The sequence below is a fragment of the Lepeophtheirus salmonis genome, chromosome 13 (assembly GCF_016086655.4).
Source record: "Lepeophtheirus salmonis chromosome 13, UVic_Lsal_1.4, whole genome shotgun sequence".
Taxonomy (NCBI): Eukaryota; Metazoa; Arthropoda; class Copepoda; order Siphonostomatoida; family Caligidae; genus Lepeophtheirus; species Lepeophtheirus salmonis.
The window spans coordinates 46,202,340-46,226,983 of record NC_052143.2 but is presented as its reverse complement, the minus strand read 5'-3'; the positions used below and the strand labels follow the sequence as shown (position 1 = coordinate 46,226,983).

Below are 24,644 nucleotides of genomic sequence, written 5' to 3'. Positions count from 1 at the left end.
AAATACATGATGGTCTAACCTTGCATTTCTATTAACCTTGTCCAGAACAAATCCTCGAATTTTATTTTATGTTTTTCATGTACCAGTGCTTGCTCTATACTTACTTATTCTCTCTTTTCATGAATAATGATTACAGATTTGGAAAATAACAAAAATGATGTTTATGTAGCGATTGAAATTGGTCAAATTTTCCAAAGTCTATAATTTATTCAAATTTATTTATTTAGAGCTACAAAATTCATTGTATGGAAGTGTTTATTGTATTGTATTTCCAAAATATAGGACTTTTGACAACCAACACAATTCTGTTCTACTTTTGAAAAACTTTAATATTTAATTCATTTCAAATATTATTTGTCACAACTATATTATAGTCCAAAGTTTCAGAATGACTGTTGATATCTCTATTCATTAGCTATTGGCTCAAAAATACATTCATTGTTCCAAATCTTATATTCACTCATATAAGAACTAAGGCATTTTATAATTAAGAAATTACTAATTAATTAGTTGATACGAAACCCAATGAGAAATTCTCCATTTACAGCTCCATTATTGAAATTTTGGGGCTCTTTCTTCCATCATCAACACTATTTCGTCTTTGGGTGGAAAAATAATTTAACTTTAAATAATCTAACTTTTTGTTATAAAAATGGATTTTAAAATCAAATCTGTATTGTACTATGCCCTGGGACGAAAAAAAATCAACAGTATTGTATACCAGAAAATTAAAAATTTTATGATGAAATCCTGAACCGGACTTTGTTTACCACGAATCTTTGTCCATAAAGGAATAAAAAAGACAAAAGCCGGAGGGCAAAGTTTTGGTATGAAATATTTTTGTTCATAGGTACAAAAAATGTCAAAAATGTATTTAAGGGCAATTTAAAAAAAAAAAAAGGTCCTCCTAGTATTTTCATTAATTTTTTTGCAATATAATTATTTTAATTTTCACAAAATTATTTTCTGCAGCCCTTATCAAGAGAAACGTCATTTAATTCGTACCCAATGTCAAAAAATCGATCTTTTATGAAGAGGATTTTGATAATGACTCAAGTGTACCCCATGCCAATACGTTCTGGATTATTTTTCAACAAAATGAAAAAAAATAAACAAAATATATCTTATGTTAAATGGTCATCAGTACATTATATTAAATTTATTATAGTCCTTCATGTATACTAATATTATTGTTGTTATAAGATCATTTTATATGTATATATATAATATATTCAGTTACAAATACATAGTCCTTTAGAGAACTACACATATTCTTAAATGACAAGTATCAATAATTCATTAAAATATATGATTATTTTTGACTGAAGAGTTTTTTAGGGAGCAAAAAGTGCTAGGGTGAGTATTGAGTGTTAGGAAAGTAACAATTGTTCAAACTAGTAACATGAATTCAGGGGAGTAACGAGTATTCAGGCGAGTAACAAGTATTCAAGGAAGTAACGAATGTTCCAGTGAGTAACGTGTATTTTCTCGTAATTCCTTGAATTCCAAGGAACTCGAAAATACTCATGTAATAGAATACCTATCGTGGTACATCACTAGAAATAAGCACATTAAACGATTTTCTTGGTTAGCAATGAGTTTTTGACTTTAAATTTTTCCCTAAAATACTTCAAGATTAAAATTGATAATGAGAAAAATGTGAAGAAGACCAATATTTGCTGAAATTTGTAGTTGTATATATTATTGGCAAAGGGTTACCCGGCGTTGCTCGGGCCAAGGAGGAAATCACATTGCCAATGGTCTAAATAATTAAAAAAATTATTCGGAAAATACTATATACTACATATATTAATAAATATAATATAAATGTTGTGTTGTTGTCGCGATAATTATAAATATCTTACTATGAGAACATGATGTTTTCAGGATTCACTTTGGTGGGTCTTTCACTCTTGTATCTTTTCTTAAGGTTGTACCATCAGTCAAATGATTTTTGACCCGAAAAATTGTGGCCTTGCTGACGTTTAAGTACTTTATGATGTCTTTTCGGCGAGGATAAAGTTGAGAATTATGGCTATTCTTGCCTCCATCGCAACATAAACATGTTTTTGTATATAATATGTACATCAATCAAAGGCTTAGAATCTAAGGTATTCAAAAGTTATCAGAAATGTAAGATATAATCATCAACACCTTTTCAAAACTGTAAATTTTAGAAGGGCTCATTACTTTTTCAACACCCGGTACATCCCAATATTTTATAGACATATTTGATATTCAAATTTGTGGTATGAGTCAAAATAACCACAAATTATATTTACAGTTATTTATTTGGTCAAAAACTATTTGGTTTTCATGATACTAGTGTGACACTCAATTTTGGTTAACGTAATTACAATATGCAGGGCGTTCAAAAGGTTAATAGGCATAATTTTTGGATAAAAATAGACGATAATTCATCAAAGAATCCAAACGTTATGTACTTTGAACTTTGAGTATAACTATTTAGGCTTACTTATGTATTGATGGACCATATATTGGCATTACCATATAAATGTATATGTACTAGGGGTTCTCCCCCAGAATTACGTTTTCTTGCCGTAGTAGAGCTACGGAAAACTAACTGGTTCATTTCATAATATGAGCTTCATTTAATTGTATATCATTCCTTAAATTAAACGTTGAATATATATTAAATGAAGAATCATTCAATTCAAATTTTTTCGAATGTATGCATTGTAAATGATAGAGTATACGCATCGATAATTAAACCGTAGACCGTTTATTAAATAAAGAAGACATTTTTAAACTTCAGTTGAGAAAAGAAGAAAAAAAACAATAGTTTTTCTCTTTTGTTATTTTCTTTTTTACTAATTATTATTTTCAAATAATAATATAAATTTATAACTGTAATTAAATTAGTAACTTATTTACACATGTAAATAGATTATTTGCCAACTTTTAAGTACCAACAACTTTTATGTTGATATCTGTTTCTTTGATTTGGAAGGGAATATCTATCGTTCTCAACTACCAGATTGATGTTCTTTAAGTATTTTTCTTTTCTAGCTTGGCTCAAAAAACTTGCAATATCTTCATCTCTCTTTCTGATATCCCGTTAACTAAAGACAATATATTTTATTTTTCCTTATGCATAAGCCAGGGTATGATTCGAAATTTTCAACTGGTTTCTGCAAGAAGCTTTTGTCTAGCCTCATGATGTTCAAAAAGATTAGGAATTTTTACCAATAAACTGTGGTAAATTCAGGTCATCTACAGAATTTTAGGAATCTGTGGGAAGTAAACCAGTAATTTTGATACCATCTTTGTTTTGATGCCGTTTCCAACATGATCATAGAATAATGTTAATGGTACGTATTGTACCATAAATGTGCGGAAAAGGTCTCGATTAAAACATATATACAAGTTTGCTCGATTTTCTTATAAATAATCAAGTTATCGACCAGTATGAGATCATTCAACGGTACTGCTGAAAAAAGTGCAGCTGTAAATTTCCAAGACACGAAACCAAAAATAAAAAACGTAAAATAGCTATTTGGTTTCTGTTACTGTCCAGCCACACATACAGACAGTCAGTCCCCTTATGTAACTATTGAAATATAATTTTGCTGAGCAGATTGATCTTTATAAATAAAGAATCTCAGACATCCACCTTCCTCTGTGTAAAGCACCAGCTCTGATGAACTGTCTGAAACCGTTATTATTTGTCTCACTTAATAGAAAATCATCAACATTACCATTTTCTTATAATCCACTGCAACAAAAGTATCAGCAAAAGCTTAAGAAGGTTTACTTTTTTCTTTTCTAGTCTATCGTCCAGAGATGGATAATTAAGGTCCTTGATATCATTAAGTGTGAATTTATTTAACACAGTTTTGAATCTAAAATAATAATAATAAACTTGATTTTCAACATAACATATATAAAATTAATTTAGTAACCGAATATATTATGGAATCCATTAAAATACTAGGATATAATCGACTAAATAATTTATCATTCTTTGGACATTATATATTTTAAGCCAAATACCTACCTATCAAATATTATAACTATTTCTCCCTTTGATATCTCAATCCTCAAAGTATCCCAGACATGTTGTAGTATCACTTCATCTATGATGTCTAAATGTGAACACCAACCAATCCAATTTAACCTTAAGCAACCCACATGAAGCTGTTTTGTGTCCTAAAAAATATATTTTCAAAATATTCAAAATATTTTTTAAATTAAATTTACACAATTTAATTACAGATCAGTGATTATTAAGTTTTGAAGTATGTACTTTTACCTGTGTAAGAATATTTGGTGCCAAATGTGTATGTATATTTGTTCAATGTACGTTATTGGAGTATTTTAGAAAGGACCATATGATTCTGAGTATGATTTAGAATTATTATTTTATTTTTTTGGGGGGGGGAGGGGGAATTGCTACCCACTAAATATAGTTGTTTTCTCTTTATGTTAGAATGTAAAAGTACGATATTTACATTATAAATAAATATTATATTAAAAGGATAATTTAAAAAAAAAATGGCTCTCAACAATCAACGAAATTAGAGTAACAAAAAAAATTAACAAAACAGAATTATCTGTTTTTATTCAAAAAAATATTTAATTTTGTTACAATGTTTTTAAAATAAAGCAATAAAAAATAGTATGCTTCATATGTGTTTAAAACATTTTAATTTGCTAAAAATTTTATTTGTGTTCTAGCTGCAATACATAAATTAGGAACCACTGATATTGAAAAAAAATTATAATTTCAAGTGCAACTGCATCACCCGAATATACAGGGTGAGGAATCAAAAATTAAAATTATCTTCGATGCCGTCTAGCCTCAGTTCTAAAAGTGTGACAACTCCTGACAAATAGCTACAATTTGATGTTTTTTAAATTTTTGTGCAGACAAAAATTTCAGAGCAATATGCAAAACGGCAGAGAGTGTGCAATCTTCTCCGTGCACAAGTCGATAAGTGGAGGCTCTTCTGAACAGGAGGAATGATTGCTCCTTGACAGAATCAAAAGCTGAGGTTGATGGAACCTTCAAGACCAAACATCAAGCTCAGGTCATGGTCCTCAGCGTCGTGTAGTACGACGGCACCAAGATGCCTCCTTACTTCTTTAAGGCAAGCGTGAAAGTCAATACGGACGTCTACAACAAGGTCCTCAGGTACCATGTCTTGCCATGCTTGAATAGTACGTTCTCCAGGGATAACTATGTGTTTACCCAAGATGGCGCCCCAGCTGACAGGTCCAAGAAGGTGCAGTATTTCTGTAGGGAAATTTTTTGACCTTTCTTCTCACCCAATGTGGACCCCCTGGACTTCACTGTTTGGTCCATATAATTTTTAGTCCTTACTCTTTACATATATTGTTCATGTCTTCGTGCAATGGCTTTCAGGCATTTTTGATTTCAAACGAGTTATATCTGAATATTTTATTAAGATAAATTCAACTTTTAAAATTAATCTCTCTAATTTGAAATGGATTGGAAATAATTGATATTTTGTTAATTTAAGTGTATATCAAATAGCAAAAATTTTCAAAGATATATAAGCCACACAAACATCGTTGAAATAGAATAGATGATTGAATTTATCTTACATGTTAAAATATCCAAAAAATACCCAGATTGAATAGTATAGTTTAAAGCTCTAAATACGAAAGAAGACAAATAACTCCATCTGTAAAAGTTTAAAAACAAACCCATATTTGAAAGTATCAGTGTTTATTGCGCTCTTAGAATCACATTTTAAATATAAATAAACATAATATTACTGTTATGCTATGGTAAATGCAAAAGATAGAATAACTGAAGCCAAAAGCCACACAAAATAAATATGTGCTTATGATCAAGCATAGTGGGAGATATTCATGGTTGGAGTATAAATGCAAAGTGAATTTTTTGGAAATTATCATTCGCTTAATTGAAATGTCTAGCTCAAATGCAACGACAAAGTAGTCAATATGAAGTGCATTAAAAGTCTCGAGCCCTTCATTTAATTCAGACAAGAAATATAATGAACCCTATTAATAATAATAATATCATTCCATGCTATTGCCCCTGCTCTTTTTGCCACGGTGTTCGTTGCCCAACCTGAGCCTCTTACTGATATGGATATGCTCATGTAGCCCACAGTAACGGTTATGGACACCATTATGGCAAGAGATCCGCTGAAGCTGAGCCTTCTGACAGATAAGGAAATGCCCCTGTTTCTTATGGATACGGTAAGAGATCTGCTGAAGATGATACCTCTAACAGATATGGATACGGTCCCGTTTCTTACAAATACAGCCACGAACACCTCTATACAAAGAGATCCACTGTTTCCGAGTCTTCCCACTGATATGCACCACATGTTTAGGGATATGGCAGTCAACGCCGTTACTAAAAAAATATTTTGCAAACATGTTCAACTCATTGAACAATTATTTTTGTGAATTGGAAATACGATGGATCAAAAAATTATAGAAAATAAATTAAATAAACAAAATTAAAAACTAAATAAGTTCTCATTTTCAATACAGGGTAAGATTCCGTAGGTAAAACATAATATACTGTATAAAAGTCTTTGGTAATTTGACTCCTGTAAATGATTATGGATGGTCTAAATAAACAAAATTGGGGTTGTGAAATAGATTGATTTAATTTTAATTACCACTTAACCTTTCGTTTACAGAAACAGAATAAAAAGTAGCTACAAATTTAATTATTAATTCTAACAACTGCAAAAATTTAATTATTAATTCTAACAACTGCAAAAATTTAATTAATATTTACATTTGACTAAGAAAACAAAAGTATTGTTGAATATTTTGGAAAAATTTAAGCTAAACAGATCTTTAAAATTTTTTATTGCAGCTATGTACATGCAGACATGTTGAGTAAAAATAAAAGTAAAATTATTGAAAGATAATAAATAGTACAATAATAACTATTTATGTATTACAGAAAGTAATAACTACATAATAATATAAAGCGATTTGTTAAAAATATATCATGGATGAGGAGCATAAAAAGTATATTTTTTTGAAGGCTAAGGAAGATCATTTTGGAAGTAAAAATTAAAAAATGTCTTTATCAATGCGTACATGCAAAAATTAAACGTTTCAAAAATTCTTGCATATGTCTCTGAGTTAAACAAATTGAGCAAATATCATGCACAAGGAAAAACAATACAATGGTATTTCTCCCTATAAGGTTTATAAGTGAATATTAATGCACTAATATTCATGAATACATCGGAAAACCGGAGTTTATCCAACTGTAATAATGATTCAATTGAGTAAAACTAAATCATAAAGTTCCACAATTCTGTCAGAATAATATAAATAAGGCAATATTTTTAAAAAGACACAAATGTTTATTGATTGTAAATCTAGCAGCAGGTTTATTAAGAAAATGATTTGATCAAACATGATCTCAACTCTCAATTACTTTGGTATTTTTGCTTATATGTTGACAGATTGAATAGAAGGAATGTTCGATTGACTGATTGTATTTAGTAGATGTGACCATAGGGAGCATAGCCGTATCCAGCATGGGCATATCCGTAAGATGGCTCAGCTTCAGCAGATCTCTTACCGTAGTGGGATCCGTGGCTGTATCCATAAGAAACGGGAGCATAACCGTATCCGTAAGAAGGCTCTGCATCAGCAGATCTCTTTCCATAATGGTGGCCATAACTGTATCCGTAAGAAACGGGAGCATATCCATATCCGTAAGAGGGCTCAGCTTCAGCTGATCTCTTTCCGTAGTGGTGTCCGTGGCTGTATCCGTAAGAAACAGGAGCATATCCATATCCGTAAGAGGGCTCAGCTTCAGCTGATCTCTTACCGTAGTGGGATCCGTGGCTGTATCCATAAGAAACGGGAGCATAACCGTATCCGTAAGAAGGCTCTGCATCAGCAGATCTCTTTCCATAATGGTGGCCATAACTGTATCCGTAAGAAACGGGAGCATATCCATATCCGTAAGAGGGCTCAGCTTCAGCTGATCTCTTTCCGTAGTGGTGTCCGTGGCTGTATCCGTAAGAAACAGGAGCATATCCATATCCGTAAGATGGTTCAGCTTCAGCGGATCTCTTGCCATAGTGGTGTCCATAACCATATCCGTAGGCTACAGGAGCATATCCATATCCATAAGAGGGTTCAGCAACGACAGCAGCGGCCGATAAAGCAAGGAAAAGAGCCTGAAAAAATGAAAACAGAAGTATTGAAATATCCAGGAAATGAATGTACTTGAACTTACAATGCACTTCATATTGACTACTTTGCTTTGTATTTGAGCTAGAGACTTCAAAAGAACGAATGATGTCTTTGAATTGAAATCTCCGAGTATTTATAGGTAAGTACTGCTTGTACTTTCTCTTTGTTTCTAGTTTGGAGCTCACACACCCCTTCAAGGCATTGACAGAGACACATCCATTCCTTCGTCTTGTAAAAGTGAAGGTAATTACTGTAAAAGTGTAGATAGACGGAGAGTGCAATGAGCGCTAAATATTTAACATTAAAAAAATCACATTTAGCATCACGTATTGTTGACTCATTAAAGTTTGGTTAGGATACATCAATAGAACTCAGCCCATTTTTTAATTTTCAAACGGAACGATTCTATAATAATAGCCAATACATATGCTTCCACATGTATAATAAATTATAATATAGACATTCGTGTTATTCGTTAATAGGATAACATATTTTATAAGTATCTATGGTACAAATAATCAAAAGTTATATATATATATATATAATCAGCATAATTCAAAATTAAATATCTCAGATTTTTATTATTATTTATATAAGATATTTTTAGTAAAATAATTTTATTGTCCAATGTTTTTGAAGATCGTTGATATTAACTATTATATTATGAGGTTTTGAAATTATGACTCTAAAATCCTATAATATAATCATATCATATAAGATACTTTTTACTTTGTTTGAAGGAATTTATGTTTATAGTTCTATTATGTTATCTATTACTATGGAAAACTCAAACAAGGGATGTTACAGGAAAAATAAACAAATATATTTGTCGTAATAATAATAAGGTTTATAATGATTCAAATGACTAAACAAAGCTGAAAAACAAGATTAATAGAAAATATATATTGTATTTATCTTTAATATACTTATTATTTAGAATGTAACCAAAAATATTTTTCTTTAATCAGGAGTGAAATCTTTATCATAAGAGTTCTTTTGCCTATTGTTTTGCCGAACAAGATTAATTTTTTCATTGTAGCAAAATTTATAGTTATTACAATGTACATATTCTTAGCAGTTATGTTTGATTTGTTACATAAACTCTAACCTAATTTTCATTCTTCTTTGATATTGTATTAATTAAGCCTTCCACATTTATTTTATCAGTAGTGGCAGCAAATAATAAATATTAAAGGATTTCTGAATGTATAATAAATATTCGAAAGATATGGGTTTCATATAAATAAAACTATTGTATAACATGATTAATAGAAATACAAGGTTATACCATAGCGCGTGTAAAACCGATGTTTGACTTCGATTATACTTTTAATATTGACGTCATAGTAGATGAGTGGTTGCATGTTTTTTTAAATCTGTTTTTCTTACCCAGCAGTTGGTGTAATACATTAAATTGAAATTTCTAGCAATAGTAACGTCATAAACAATGAGTGATTGTGTGTTCTGTAAAAATCTACCTGCATTGCCCAGCAGTCGGTAAAATACATCAGATTGAAATTTCTAGCATGCCCGATTACATGATGGTCTAAACTTTTATTTCTATTAACCTTGGTATATAGGACATTTCTGATTGTGCAGAGTGACCACTCACCTTATTATATATTTTCAATAATTCAGCATTAAAAGTTTCCTGGCAAGTCTAGTAAGTTTAATCGACTATAATTTCTTTACTGACTTTATTAGACAATAAATATATCAACATAAATGGATAAAAAAAATTATAAATAAATAAAAGAAGCCGTTTCATTATATTTACCGACTGGTCCATTAGAATCTGAAAACTTTGAATTTCATACTTCAACAAGATATATTTCATTATTTAACAATAGAATTTCAACAAAATTAATATCATAATTAGATATATATCTGAGCTCTCTTAATAATTTATGTAACTCAAAATAGCGGCAAGTTTGGCTTCCAAGCGGCGGCCAAAGGCCTGGCACATGCTGTGGATATTTGTCTGGGTGTCTCAGTACTCAGTGACAGTGGCTTTGAGGGCCTCGGTTTTTGGATGACAGACGTTTCAGACCTTACCCTCGAAGGTTAATGTTCGGGGGCCAAAAGTGTCTAAAAGAGCTTTAAAGAAATCAAAAGAGTCTTGCAGCCTATGAATGGGTTTCTTTATACATAGTACAATATCACATTAAATTAATTTTCGGCTAAATTAAATTTTGTTTCTATTATAACATTAAACACTATATTTTATAAGTAAAAACTTATATTTAAATTTCAGAAAAAAATAAATTGAATGTCTGTTGTTCAATCAAGAATATGAGTCAGGAAATTAATTCACCCAGCATCTTGATAGCTATCTAACAATATATTTAAAAAGATGTTATTTCGGCTATATAAATTTGAAATTTTTCAATATTCTGTAAACATCATTTCAAAACTTCTATTTGAATGCTGAATAAATTATAAGTGTGATAATTTTGCACAGATACTTTTTATCTTGCAAAATTTAGACAGAGGAAATTTTTACACAGTAATTTTTATCTGTAATAGATTTTTTCTTTTTGATTAAAATATACTTAATTCAGGGTTAATAAAATAAATTGGTTAGAAGTTTTTTTTATTAGGAAAAAGTTGTAACTATGTTATATTTTGTATGGTAAGTAGTAACTTAATACTTAAGTTATATATGAGTATGGCTCAAAAGAATATAAGAATTCACACGATAAAGGAGATTGAATAAAAAATATGGATAGATGTATGGTTATTGAGTACGAGCCATTTATGACGATAATGTCATTAGTGGACAAATATTCTTAACTATCATTATGCTGCAATTCAGAAGAAGAGATATGGGTATTTGAAATTGTAAAAGGATTAATTCGAGTCATTCTTTTACATCGATAAAATAGATCCAGTTATATAAAAGTTAATGTATATTTTGCATTAATGGGTTTGTTATTGCAAATAAAAGAAACTAAATTTCTATTACTAATTTTTTAAATAAACGTTAAGAAAAATTTAGGTATCAAAAGGTATAAAATCAATTTATAAAAAAAACAATAAATGAAACCACCATCAAAATACTGAAAACTTCATAATATGAAAAAATTGGAAGTAAAAAGTATTGAAGGATAATAAATAGTTTAATAACTATTTCTGTATCACAGAAAGTAATAACTACAAATAATATAAAGCAATTTGTTAAAAATATATCATGGATGAGGGGCATAGAAAGTATATTTTTTTGAAGGCTAAGGAAGATCATTTTGGAAGTAAAAATTTAAAAAATATTTTTTATCAATGCGTACATGCAAAAATTAAACGTTTAAAATTTTTTGTATTTGTCTCTGAATTAAACAAATTGAGCGAATATCATTCACAGGAAAAAACAATATAATGCTTTTTCTCCCTATAAGGGTTATAAGTGAATATTAATGCACTAATATTCATGAATACATCGGAAAACCGGAGTTTATACAACTGTAATAATGATTTCATTCGAGTAAAAATAAATCATAAAGTTCTGCAATTCTGTTTGAAAAATCGAAATAAAACAATATTTTTGAGAAGGTCAGAAATGTTTATTTATTGTAAGTCCAGCAGCAGTTTTATTAAGAAAAGGATTTGATCAAATATGATCTCAACTCTCAATTACTTTGGTATTTTTGCTTATATGTTGATAGATTGAATAGAAGGAATGTTCGATTGACTGATTGTATTTAGTAGTGGTGGGCATCGGGAGCATAGCCGTATCCAGCATGGGCATGGGCATAAGATGGCTCAGCTTCAGCCGATTTCTTACCGTAGTGGAATTTATGACCATATCCGTGTGAAATAGGAGCATATCCATATCTGTAAGAGGGCTCAGCTTCAGCTGATCTCTTGCCATAGTGGTGTACATAACCGTACCCGTAGGCTACTGGACCATATACATATCCGTAAGAAGGTTCAGCTTCAGCAGATCTCTTACCGTAGTGGAATCTATGATCATATCCGAATGAAACAGGAGCATATCCATATCTGTAAGAAGGCTCAGCTTCAGCAGATTTTTTGCCGTAGTGGAATCTATGACCGTATCCGTATGAAAAAGGAGTTTATCCGTAAGAGGGATCGGCTTCAGCTGTTCTCGTACCATAGTGGTGTCAATAACCTTATCCGTAGGCAATTGGAGCATATCCATATCCGTAAGAGGGCTCTGCTTCAGCAGATCTCTTTCCGTAGTGGTGTTCGTGGTTGCATCCGTAAGAAACAGGAGCATATTTATATCCGTTAGAGGACGCAGCTTTAGCAAATCTCTTTCCGTATTAGAATCCATTACCGTATACATATGAAACCGTAGCATATCCATATGCGTAAGAAGGTTCAGCTTCAGCAGATATCTTGCCATTGTGATGGACGTTAAGTAGATCTTTAGCTCAATGATTTCTGCCTTAATATTAATTGACGTATCACAACTAATAATACAGCGTATTAAAGTTAATATATTTAGCAAAAAATTCTTTTCATTAACCAAGCATCGCTTGATAATAATAATCTCTCTAAGAAATCTCGAATTAGCCCAGTTCAATTTGCTTACGCACACTGTACTTTATACATAAATAAGACTAATCATACAAGGGTTTACTTTAGTCGTAAGTTTATTGAGAAAAGGATTTGATCAAATGTGATCTCAACTCCAAATTATGTTTCAATACGGCCCTGATTGGTATTTTTGCTTCTAAGTAAATAGATTGAATAAGAGGAATACTCGATGGAATGATTGTATTTAGTAGTGGTGAACATAGGGAGCATTGCCGTATCCAGTATGGGCATATCTGGAAGAGGGGTCAGCTTCAGCAGATCTCTTGCCGTAGTGGAATCTATACCCATATCCGTATGAAACAGGAGCATATCCTTAAGAGGTTTCAGCTACAGCTGATCTCTTTCCATAAGAGTGGTGTCCATAACCGTATCCGTAGGCTACTGGAACATATCCATATCCGTAAGGGGGCGCAGCTTTATAGATCTGTTGTCGTAGTGATTTACATGGCCTTAGCCTCCGTATCTGCATCTACTGTGGTCATAGCTATAATTAGGTTCAGCAAAGACAACGGCGGCTGATAAAGCAAGGAAAAGAGCATGAAAAATGAAAACATATATGAAACATCATTGACTCATTATATTTAGTGTCGAATATATTTATGCTGTTTTACCTTTAATATAACTTTTCTTTCAAGGACAAAAAAATCAAAGATATGAATATTTATAAAAGATATTGCAATTTAGATATTCGTGTTAGTTTTATTTAAAAAAATCCAATATATTGAACAAGTATGATACAAATCGTGAAAAGGACAATGTATTATTCAAAATTGTTAAGCATAATTTAAAGTTACAATATCAAAATTTTTGATACAACAAGTATTATATTGTTTTTCCTCGATCTTTTTAACACGTTCAAATCCACTAATACAAAAAATGATATTTAATATATTTTTTGTAAAATTATTTATAGTTGAATGATTATTTTATAATTTATCTTTAAATTTACCAGCTACCAATATAGTGATCTTTAAACAGGGTTGGGACTCTTATGTCCTGACATAACTTTATTATTTCTTTTTTTTTATATTTTTTAAAGTTTAAAAATAGTATTGTAATACAAAATCCATGATTTTGAACAAAACAATTATTTTTTTCTGACAAAAACAAAACTTTAAATGTAGGTTTCTTTATACTACTACAAAAAATAAATGGCCTAGATTCTATTTATAATTAACACAGACTTCACATCTGGATCTTTTGTCTACAAATTCTATCCAGTAGACACAACGATTTGGTAAGCGTATATTTTTGCTGATTGAGAAGTTGATTTTTCCTCTTTTGGTTGGTTTGAAGGCCACCGCAGAACTAAGGGGGCTTCTATTGTAATTTATCATGATGCAACATTTTTCTAAACTGTAAACAAGTTATATTAAAACTATTTAATTCAAATACGTAATATAAGCATTTGGCCATGCCCTAGGAATGATTCCGAAAAAAATTATGTGTAACCAATTAATTTTTGTTGGACCAGTTCATAGATGGCACAATAAAATCTGCTTTGTCTATGCCTCTCATGTATTTGTTATAACAGAAACGATTTTTGGGCAATCCAAAGTTTTTTGGATCCGTCTCGCTACTTTCTTATAATTATTTGCTTCTCAGTCTCATAATAGTTTGAAAGCAAATGAACGCCTTTACTATCCCTTCATTTGTAATTGGGCTGTTCCAAATTCTGTAATCAGAGTAAATTCGTTATCTTTCCTTAAGTTATTGGTTAAACGCTTTGTGTTTCAAAACAAGTAAATATTATTGTCAAAATGAAACATTGGACTCCATCCTGATTGTTTCTAGGATTTTCATAAAAATAATTCAAATAAAGTTAAATATAAGTTAATACGTATACAGTTTTCAATATATAAATATGGATATCAAAATAGAAATAAATTTATATTAATTTCTAATTTTGGGTTTCATTCACCTAAGAAAATATAACTCAAAAATTTGCATTTTTGAACAAATTTTTTATAATTTTTATTAATATTAATGATAAAATAATTATACTTTTCATGATGATTAGATGGAAATATCTTAAAGTAGACAAAGATACAATAACATTAACCTAATAGATTGATTATTCATCAGGATTATAAATACATCGTTGAAATTCACTAAGGCTAAAAATACTTAAATCGAGAAAATATATCTATAGAATTTTAACAAGTATTTTGAGAAACTTAAACAATATAATTAACGATATTTATAAATGTATAAAAGTTATACATTTATTCAATTGAATCCCCGTTAAATGTAATTATTCCCTCCATACGGGATGATAAAGACTTATAGACATTTAACACATCCATTGGAAATATAGAAACTCAATGTCACTATCACTGCTGGTCATGATTCCAAGGATTATATGAAGTCTGGTATCTTTATTTTGAACATGATAGAGCCATTACGTCTCATTTCAGCTATCCATCGACCATTCTAAATATCTGTCTACGATCTAATATTTAATATTTCACCAAATTATTAGCAATGGAGACAGTTGAATGTCTCAAATTGTGTTTCTGAGCATAATACTGATAAAATTTCTGGATTTTCCAGTGATTCTTACTTTATCGTATTTGGGATGTGAATTTGACATAATTATTAATTTATAAATGTCTAAATAAATTAATATTTTTTCATTAATTGTAGAACTTTCCAAAAATGCATTTTTTAGTTCCAAAGTATAATTTGTAGAAATAACATGAATATTATATTTTAAGTGTGATATTTATGCTCTTATACATATGTTTTGACTAATTCGGACATTTTATTTAGTAAAAACATATGCTTTTATTGAAAAAACCTGATATTTATCTCTCGATATCAGTTGATTGAGAAAATTCATTATTTTAATAAAAACGAAAAATTTAAAATAATTGTAACAAATTTATAATTCAATACGATTAAAGTTCTTTTCCATTTTTTAAACCATGTTTAAATGGGGAATTAGCATTTTTACTTATATCAATTTTTCAGCACAGTGACTTAGAAGGACGCCGACTTTCATAAAAGTAAAACAACTCCCTGAATTACAATATGACTAATAATCTAATATTAAGTATTGGTGTAAATCTTATACAAATAGAGGGCGTTTTTCTTAGGTTGTTCCATTTTTTTAAACAACTAGTTAAACAACAAGCTATACACCATGACACCACTTTGCAGATAATACATTTATACTTAGTTTTCTCATCCCCTAGTAAAGCTCAAATATTTTAAGGTTTAATTTATAAGTATTCAAATAAGAAGGCACACACAGCCCAGACTCTTATTTGATTAATTAGAATACGTTATCTCAAAATATATATATATATATATAAACTATGGAATTAAGTTATTGTAAAGAGTTATCAATAGTTATTTTTTCAAAAATGAATATAATTATTTTCTAAAGATAGTTTTAGAATATTCTTATTACATTTTTGAAACACATCATGATTGCACATGGTATTTGATGAGCTTACATAAAAAGAAGTAAAAAATCTTTGAAATATTTCATAAGTGATTATTAATTTGTTATACAAGTTAAGTCTGTGTATAATTAATTTGCTAAATTAGTGTTTTTGCAAAATAGCAATACTTTGGACCAAAGAATTAATGAAATATAAGATTTCATAACCCAATTCTTTGATAAAGAAAAGCCAACGTTACAAAGCTTAATATGACAAGCTTAGTCCCCAGTGTCATACAGAACAATGAAGTAAATGGAAACAATTAAAACCTTAGACATTATGTAACAAAAATTTGCAGGAGATTTATTGATGAAAACTTGATCAAACATATTCCCAACTCTCAAATACTTAAAAATGATTTTTTTTTACTCTAAAACAGATAGAATAACAGGATGGAATAATGAACTTTTATTAACTGATTGTATTTAGTAATGGTGACCGTAGGGAGCATAGCCGTATCCAGCATGGGCATATCCGGAAGAGGGGTTAGCTTCAGCAGATCTCTTTCCGTAGTGGGATCCGTGGCTGTATCCATAAGAAACGGGAGCATAACCGTATCCGTAAGAAGGCTCTGCATCAGCAGATCTCTTTCCATAATGGTGTCCATAACTGTATCCGTAAGAAACGGGAGCATATCCATATCCGTAAGAGGGCTCAGCTTCAGCTGATCTCTTTCCGTAGTGGTGTCTGGCTGTATCCGTAAGAAACAGGAGCATATCCATATCCGTAAGATGGTTCAGCTTCAGCGGATCTCTTGCCATAGTGGTGTCCATAACTGTATCCGTAAGCTACTGGAGCATATCCATATCCGTAAGATGGCTCAGCTTCAGCAGATCTCTTTCCATAGTGATGCCCATAACCATATCCATAGGCTACTGGAGCATATCCATACCCATAAGAGGGCTCGGCTTCAGCGGACCTCTTACCGTAGTGGTGCCCATAGCTGTATCCGTAAGCTACTGGAGCATATCCATATCCGTAAGATGGCTCAGCTTCAGCAGATCTCTTGCCGTAGTGCTGTCTATGACCATATCCGTAGGCTACTGGAGCGTATCCATATCCATAAGAGGGCTCAGGTTCGGCAACGACAACCGCTGCGAAAAGAGTGAGGGCAACAGCCTGGTACGAAATCAAAATGATAAGACGAGAATATTTGAATGAAATGAAGAAATAGATACTTACAATGCACTTCATATTGACTACTTTGCTTTGTATTTGAGCTAGAGACTTCAATTAAGCGAATGATGATCATTTACTGTATTCTCTGCTATTTATAGAATGAGATAGAACCATGCTTTCACTGCCTCCAGTTTTTGTTTTTTTTCATTTCTGCATGTACGCACACACACTTATATTTACGTTGCTCTTTACGCAGTTAGGTTGTCTTTTCGGACTTGTATGTTTTTATCTTCCTACATAGTTACAAGAATACACACCCGCGTTAATGATTTCATTATATGTATAGTAATATATTGTAAAAAATACTAAATGAATGGATGCAAATTCACGAACATACGTAATTACGTGTTAAGAAGAATAGGATTGGAATTATGTTACATATTATGTATACCTTAATTATTTTATTCAAAACGTTTTGCATGTAGACTCAATATCAGTAGATGACTAAAAGACCATAGAATGATAAATTAATTGTAGTTCGTTGATGAACTTAATACACAAGTATTTATGATTAATACTGTACAGTCTTGATTTAGGATTGAAGACTACAGTCCCGTCTAGTTCACTCTCAGCCTGTTCAAGTTCAGTATTGCACATCCCCCAAAAAAACTTATAAAGTTTGGTCCTTGATGACGAACTCAACTTTATTTACATCAGTTTTAGTACTGACTTTCCGAGGTAACAAAATTCTTAACTATTTGTCCCGAGGACTGATAGAACCAGTACAAAGATTTTACTGGACACAATAAATAAGGAATGACACAATATTATTCATCACATCTAAGAAAAGAAGAATATCTAAAAATTTGACGGGTGTACTTAAACTAAATTACAAAATTTTAGATTTTAACAATGAGATATTGACATCAGAAGAAACAGGACGTATGTCTGAGGAGAAGACGACTGTGGTGTCGACTCCTTTAATGAAATCCAACATTAACTGCAAGTAATATTGATTTGATGGTGCTCTAATTGGCAAGGTAGTTTTATTTTTTTAGGAGATATAATTGTATTATGGATATATCACTAACGTGTACCATGGAACAGCACTGGATCCACCTTGCTCCACAACTCATTTTGTGAAGTGTTCAAAAAAGATCTGGTATAAAATAACATTAGCTAATTTGGGAATTTTTATTCATTAAATATAGTTTATTTATTAATCTGAAATCATAAAATAGGTTTGACATTTTTACTTTGATATAGCAAGATTTATCGCATTAAAGAAGACATCATTCATAACCATTTCTTCAGTATAATTTAAGATTAAATATATAAGTATATAAATTCTATAAAATCTTTGGGTAATTCCTTGTTTCAGTATTTATTTTGAAAGGATTATGTTTTGATTTTGTCAAGAAAAATATGTGACAACATTAATGAAAAGTGATTAATTTTGACTCTGTTTGTTCCTTGTAATTAGTTTACAATTATGATTCATTTATATGTATATATACTGTTATGACGAAGGATATGACAATATTATTCTAATTAATAAAATACCTTTTAAGCACATTCAACTCCGTATAAATAAAGCAAATTTTGACTGTTTTGATGTTTGAATTTGTCTTATTTTTAAAAGCTACTACAAAACCCATAAAATAAGAATGTAGCAACAAGCGTGTGATGCTAAAAGTCAGCGTTTTATATTTTAAAAAGTTGAGGGACTATACATCTAGGGTTATAAATCATAAGTTGCTTTTTTGGTTGAAACCTGACTTCTTTTTAAAGCTTTTATCATATATCCACATTTTATTCTTGTTGAGGAGAACACATGTAGTTAGAAAGTGTAACCACGAGTGAGTGTGCTAAAGGAACAATCCTATGTAGGATTGAAGAATATAAAAATGGATAATTTATTAAGTATAGCTAGAACGTAAAAACCTTGAGTATAATCAGTTCTAGCCAAAAACCTCCCACATTAAGTTAATTCTATCTTGTCTCTTTAAAAAGATTTTATGACTCATTTATGATAAAATTTTAACTGTTGAAATTATGAAAGTTAGTTTTTGGCTTGAAAATTACATTAGGATCAGCCTCATACAAACACTGTCTTTTTGTTCATATTCCAAACTAGTTGTGGCACACTTTCTAAATTTGTAATCTCCTGAGTTATTACATTGTGTTTATTAATTTTCTTCTTAAACTCAACAATAAGTTGAAAAAAAATTCTTCTATGTAATTACTACAATATGTGGGAAAAAATGAGGGAAAAAAATATTTCGCATAATTGTTTTTAAATTTTAAAAATAATTAGGAAAATCAAAAATCAAACATAAATTTCAAATTATCGAATTTTCCAAATCAAATGACTGCGAACAATTCTTCATTTAACAAAATAATTTATTCAATATTCAAGACTAATACAAAAAAAAAACTCTTTTTATCAAATTATTCAAAAGTATTGGTTATAATGAAATTGATATTTTATGTTAAATGAATTATAATGATAAAATTGTATTGAGACTTTTATAAAAAACAATAACAATATGTTTAGGAATATAATACATTTTCCTAAGATATACTGAAACATTATTCAGAATAATTATTAACGTTTTACTTTAGTTGCAAGTTTATTAAGAATAAGATTTGATTAAACATGATCTCATCTCCCAATTGCATTGATATTTTTGTTTGTAGTTGATGGATTGAATAGGAAGAATACTCGATTGAATGATTGTATTTAGTGGTGGTGACTATAGCTATATCCAGAATGGGCATATCCGTAGGTAACGAGAGGATGACTGTATCCATAAGAGGGCTCAGTAGATTTCTTTCCGTAGTAGTGTCCTCTACTAGATACGTATTAAACAGGAGCATATTCATATCCGAATGATGGTTTAGCTTCAGCGGATCTCTTGCCATAGTGGTGTCACTCACCTTATCCGTAGACTACTGGAGCATTTTCATATCTGTAAGAGAGATCAGCTTCAGCAGATCTCTTTCCGTAGTGATGTCCATAACACTATATCCATAGGCTACTGGAGAATATCCATATCCGGAAGATAGCTCAGCTTCGGCAGATCTCATCCCGTAGTGATTTACATGGATGTATCCGCCGTATCCACTATGGCCGTTGCTATAACTAGGTTTATGCAAAGACAACGGTTGCTAATAAAGCAAGGAAAAGAGCCTGAAAAAATTAAAACATAGGTATTGGAATATCCAGGAAATGAATGTACTTGAACTTACAATGCATAAAAACATAAAATGATGTTTTTAAATTAAAATGTCCTACTATTTATAGTAAAGCACTGCTTGAACTTTCACTTTGAATCTAGTTTGGAACTCACACACCCCTTCAAGGCATTGACAGAGACACATCAATTCTTCTGTAGTGTAAAATTAAAGGTAATTACTGTAAATGGTAGAACGAGATTGCAATATTGAATATCAACTAGTGATGCATTTATTTTATTTATGGCAAAATCGATTATATGATGGCTTTTACATTTATTGGACCATGACTGGTCTTATTTATTCGTCTATGTTCTTTTTTAAATAATGAATAGATTGAAAACCATACTTATTCTATCGACGACACTCTTTAAGCATTTACCTAGTAGTAACATTTAACATAGAAACCACTAGACAGAGAATGATAATACATTTTGTGCAACCATACATGTGTTTTAGATTGTTGTTGGTTACAAGAGTACCAAATTGTTGTGATATCTAAAACTATATAAACTATTTAACTATTATCCATAGTTTTTGTCTTCATACTTTTCAGGATTTTTGACTCATATATCTGATATTGAAATCAGGGAAACATTATTTTTAATGCTGGAATATTAAGTAGTATTTTGTAGATTTTTTGCAAATTGTAATCGAGGTTGGGACTGGTTGCAACGCTTTTAGATTTTTGCGAAATCAACCCATTCCTAATATACGCAAACAATTGTTTTATTTATTTAATTTTACCACAAATTACATTTGAATTAAACTTGTTGAATGCAGCATTTGTTCCGTAGTCAGGATTGATTGCTACAGATAAATAATGAAGTTGGTTTATAAATAAAGAAGTTAGACTTATTTATTTTGTTCGATGAATAAATGATTATACTTTTCATGATGATTAAATGGAAATATTTTAAAGTAGACAAAGATACAATAACATTAACCTAATAGATTGATTATTCATCAGGATTATAAATACATTGTTGAAATTCACTAAGGCTAAAAATACTTAAATCGAGAAAATATATCTATAGAATTTTAACAAGTATTTAGAGAAACATAAAAAATATATTTAACGATATTTATAAATGTATAAAAGTTATACATTTATTCAATTGAATCCCCGTTATATGTAATTATTCACTCCATACGAAATGATAAAGACTTATATACATTTAACACATCCATTGGAAATATAGAAACTCAATGTCACTATCACTGCTGGTCATGATTCCAAGGATTATATGAAGTCTGGTATCTTTAATTTGAACATGATAGAACCATAACGTCTCATTTCAGCTATCCAGCGACCATTCTAAATATCTGTCTACGATCTAATATTTAATATTTTACCAAATTATTAGCAATGGAGACAGTTGAATGTCTCAAATTGTGTTTCTGGCCATGATACTGATAAAATTTCTGGATTTTCCAGTGATTCTTACTTTATCGTATTTGGGATGTGATTTTGACATAATTATTAATTTATAAATGTCTAAATAAATTAATATTTTTCATTAATTGTAGAACTTTCCAAAAAATGCATTTTTTAGTTCCAAAGTATAATTTGTAGAAATAACATGAATATTATATTTTAAGTGTGATATTTATGCTCTTATACATATGTTTTGACTAATTCGGACATTTTATTTAGTAAAAAACATATGCTTTTATTGAAAAAACCTGATATTTATCTCTCGATATCAGTTGATTGAGAAAATTCATTATTTTAATAAAAACGAAAAATTTAAAATAATTGTAACGAATTTATAATTCAATACGATTAAAGTTCTTTTCCATTTTTTAAACCATGTTTAAATGGGGAATTAGCATTTTTTACTTATATCAATTTTTAAGCACAGTGACTTAGAAGGACGCCGACTTTCATAAAAGTAAAACAACTCCCTGAATTACAATATGACTAATAATCTAATATTAAGTATTGGTGTAAATCTTATACAAATAGAGGGCGTTTTTCTTAGGTTGTTCCATTTTTTTAAACAACTAGTTAAACAATAAGCTATACACCATGACACCACTTTGCAGATAATACATTTATACTTAGTTTTCTCATCCCCTAGTAAAGCTCAAACATTTTAAGGTTTAATTTAGAAGTATTCAAATAAGAAGGCACACACAGCCCAGACTCTTATTTGATTAATTAGAATACGTTATCTCAAAATATATATATATATATAAAACTATGGAATTAAGTTATTGTAAAGAGTTATCAATAGTTATTTTTTCAAAAATGAATATAATTATTTTCTAAAGATAGTTTTAGAATATTTTTTATTACATTTTTGAGACACGTCATGATTGCACATGGTATTTGATGAGCTTACACAAAAAGAAGTAAAAAATCTTTGAAATATTTCATAAGTGATTATTAATTTGTTATACAAGTTAAGTCTGTGTATAATTAATTTGCAAAATTAGTACTCTTGCAAAATAGCAATACTTTGGACCAAAGAATTAATGAAATATATGGTTTCATAACCCAATTCTTTGATAAAGAAACGCCAACGTTACAAGGCTTAATATGACAAGCTTAGTCCCCAGTGTCATACAGAACAATGAAGTAAATGGAAACAATTAAAACCTTAGACATTATGTAACAAAAATTTGCAGGAGATTTATTGATGAAAACTTGATCAAACATATTCCCAACTCTCAAATACTTAAAAATGATTTTTTTTTACTCTAAAACAGATAGAATAACAGGATGGAATAATGAACTTTCATTAACTGATTGTATTTAGTAATGGTGACCGTAGGGAGCATAGCCGTATCCAGCATGGGCATATCCGGAAGAGGGGTTAGCTTCAGCAGATCTCTTTCCGTAGTGGGATCCGTGGCTGTATCCATAAGAAACGGGAGCATAACCGTATCCGTAAGAAGGCTCTGCATCAGCAGATCTCTTTCCATAATGGTGGCCATAACTGTATCCGTAAGAAACGGGAGCATATCCATATCCGTAAGAGGGCTCAGCTTCAGCTGATCTCTTTCCGTAGTGGTGTCCGTGGCTGTATCCGTAAGAAACAGGAGCATATCCATATCCGTAAGAGGGCTCAGCTTCAGCTGATCTCTTACCGTAGTGGGATCCGTGGCTGTATCCATAAGAAACGGGAGCATAACCGTATCCGTAAGAAGGCTCTGCATCAGCAGATCTCTTTCCATAATGGTGGCCATAACTGTATCCGTAAGAAACGGGAGCATATCCATATCCGTAAGAGGGCTCAGCTTCAGCTGATCTCTTTCCGTAGTGGTGTCCGTGGCTGTATCCGTAAGAAACAGGAGCATATCCATATCCGTAAGATGGTTCAGCTTCAGCGGATCTCTTGCCATAGTGGTGTCCATAACCATATCCGTAGGCTACAGGAGCATATCCATATCCATAAGAGGGTTCAGCAACGACAGCAGCGGCCGATAAAGCAAGGAAAAGAGCCTGAAAAAAATGAAAACAGAAGTATTGAAATATCCAGGAAATGAATGTACTTGAACTTACAATGCACTTCATATTGACTACTTTGCTTTGTATTTGAGCTAGAGACTTCAAAAGAACGAATGATGTCTTTGAATTGAAATCTCCGAGTATTTATAGTGAAGTACTGCTTGTACTTTCTCTTTGTTTCTAGTTTGGAGCTCACACACCCCTTCCTTCGTCTTGTAAAAGTGAAGGTAATTACTGTAAAAGTGTAGATAGACGGAGAGTGCAATGAGCGCTAAATATTTAACATTAAAAAAATCACATTTAGCATCACGTATTGTTGACTCATTAAAGTTTGGTTAGGATACATCAATAGAACTCAGCCCATTTTTTAATTTTCAAACGGAACGATTCTATAATAATAGCCAATACATATGCTTCCACATGTATAATAAATTATAATATAGACATTCGTGTTATTAGTTAATATGATAACATATTTTATGAGTATCTATGGTACAAATAATCAAAAGTTATATATATATATATATAATCAGCATAATTCAAAATTAAATATCTCAGATTTTTATTATTATTGATATAAGATATTTTTAGTAAAATAATTTTATTGTCCAATGTTTTTGAAGATCGTTGAT

General features: G+C 30.5%; 3 protein-coding genes and 1 pseudogene across 3 annotated transcripts; all 4 read right to left on the bottom strand.

Annotated features, from left to right (window-relative positions):
* Positions 1 to 7,328: 7,328 nt before the first annotated feature.
* On the bottom strand, positions 7,329 to 8,379 carry LOC121128020 (uncharacterized). Its single transcript, XM_040723598.2, has 2 exons — positions 8,237 to 8,379; positions 7,329 to 8,177 (listed from the first exon to the last, which is right to left on the bottom strand). Exons 1-2 carry the CDS (start codon positions 8,246 to 8,248, stop codon positions 7,488 to 7,490), a joined length of 702 nt encoding a protein of 233 aa, XP_040579532.1. The 5' UTR covers positions 8,249 to 8,379; the 3' UTR covers positions 7,329 to 7,487.
* A 3,368-nt stretch (positions 8,380 to 11,747) lies between these two features.
* On the bottom strand, positions 11,748 to 13,038 carry LOC139907101 (uncharacterized; annotated as a pseudogene).
* Positions 13,039 to 16,476: 3,438 nt separating this feature from the next.
* Positions 16,477 to 17,542, bottom strand: LOC121128196 (uncharacterized). Its single transcript, XM_040723773.2, is given in 3 exon segments — positions 16,477 to 16,886; positions 16,888 to 17,318; positions 17,382 to 17,542. Coding segments are annotated over 3 exon segments (705 nt in total). The 5' UTR covers positions 17,394 to 17,542; the 3' UTR covers positions 16,477 to 16,624.
* A 5,626-nt stretch (positions 17,543 to 23,168) lies between these two features.
* On the bottom strand, positions 23,169 to 24,153 carry LOC121128195 (uncharacterized). Its single transcript, XM_040723772.2, has 2 exons — positions 24,067 to 24,153; positions 23,169 to 24,006 (listed from the first exon to the last, which is right to left on the bottom strand). Exons 1-2 carry the CDS (start codon positions 24,076 to 24,078, stop codon positions 23,317 to 23,319), a joined length of 702 nt encoding a protein of 233 aa, XP_040579706.1. The 5' UTR covers positions 24,079 to 24,153; the 3' UTR covers positions 23,169 to 23,316.
* Between the last annotated feature and the right edge of the window lie 491 nt (positions 24,154 to 24,644).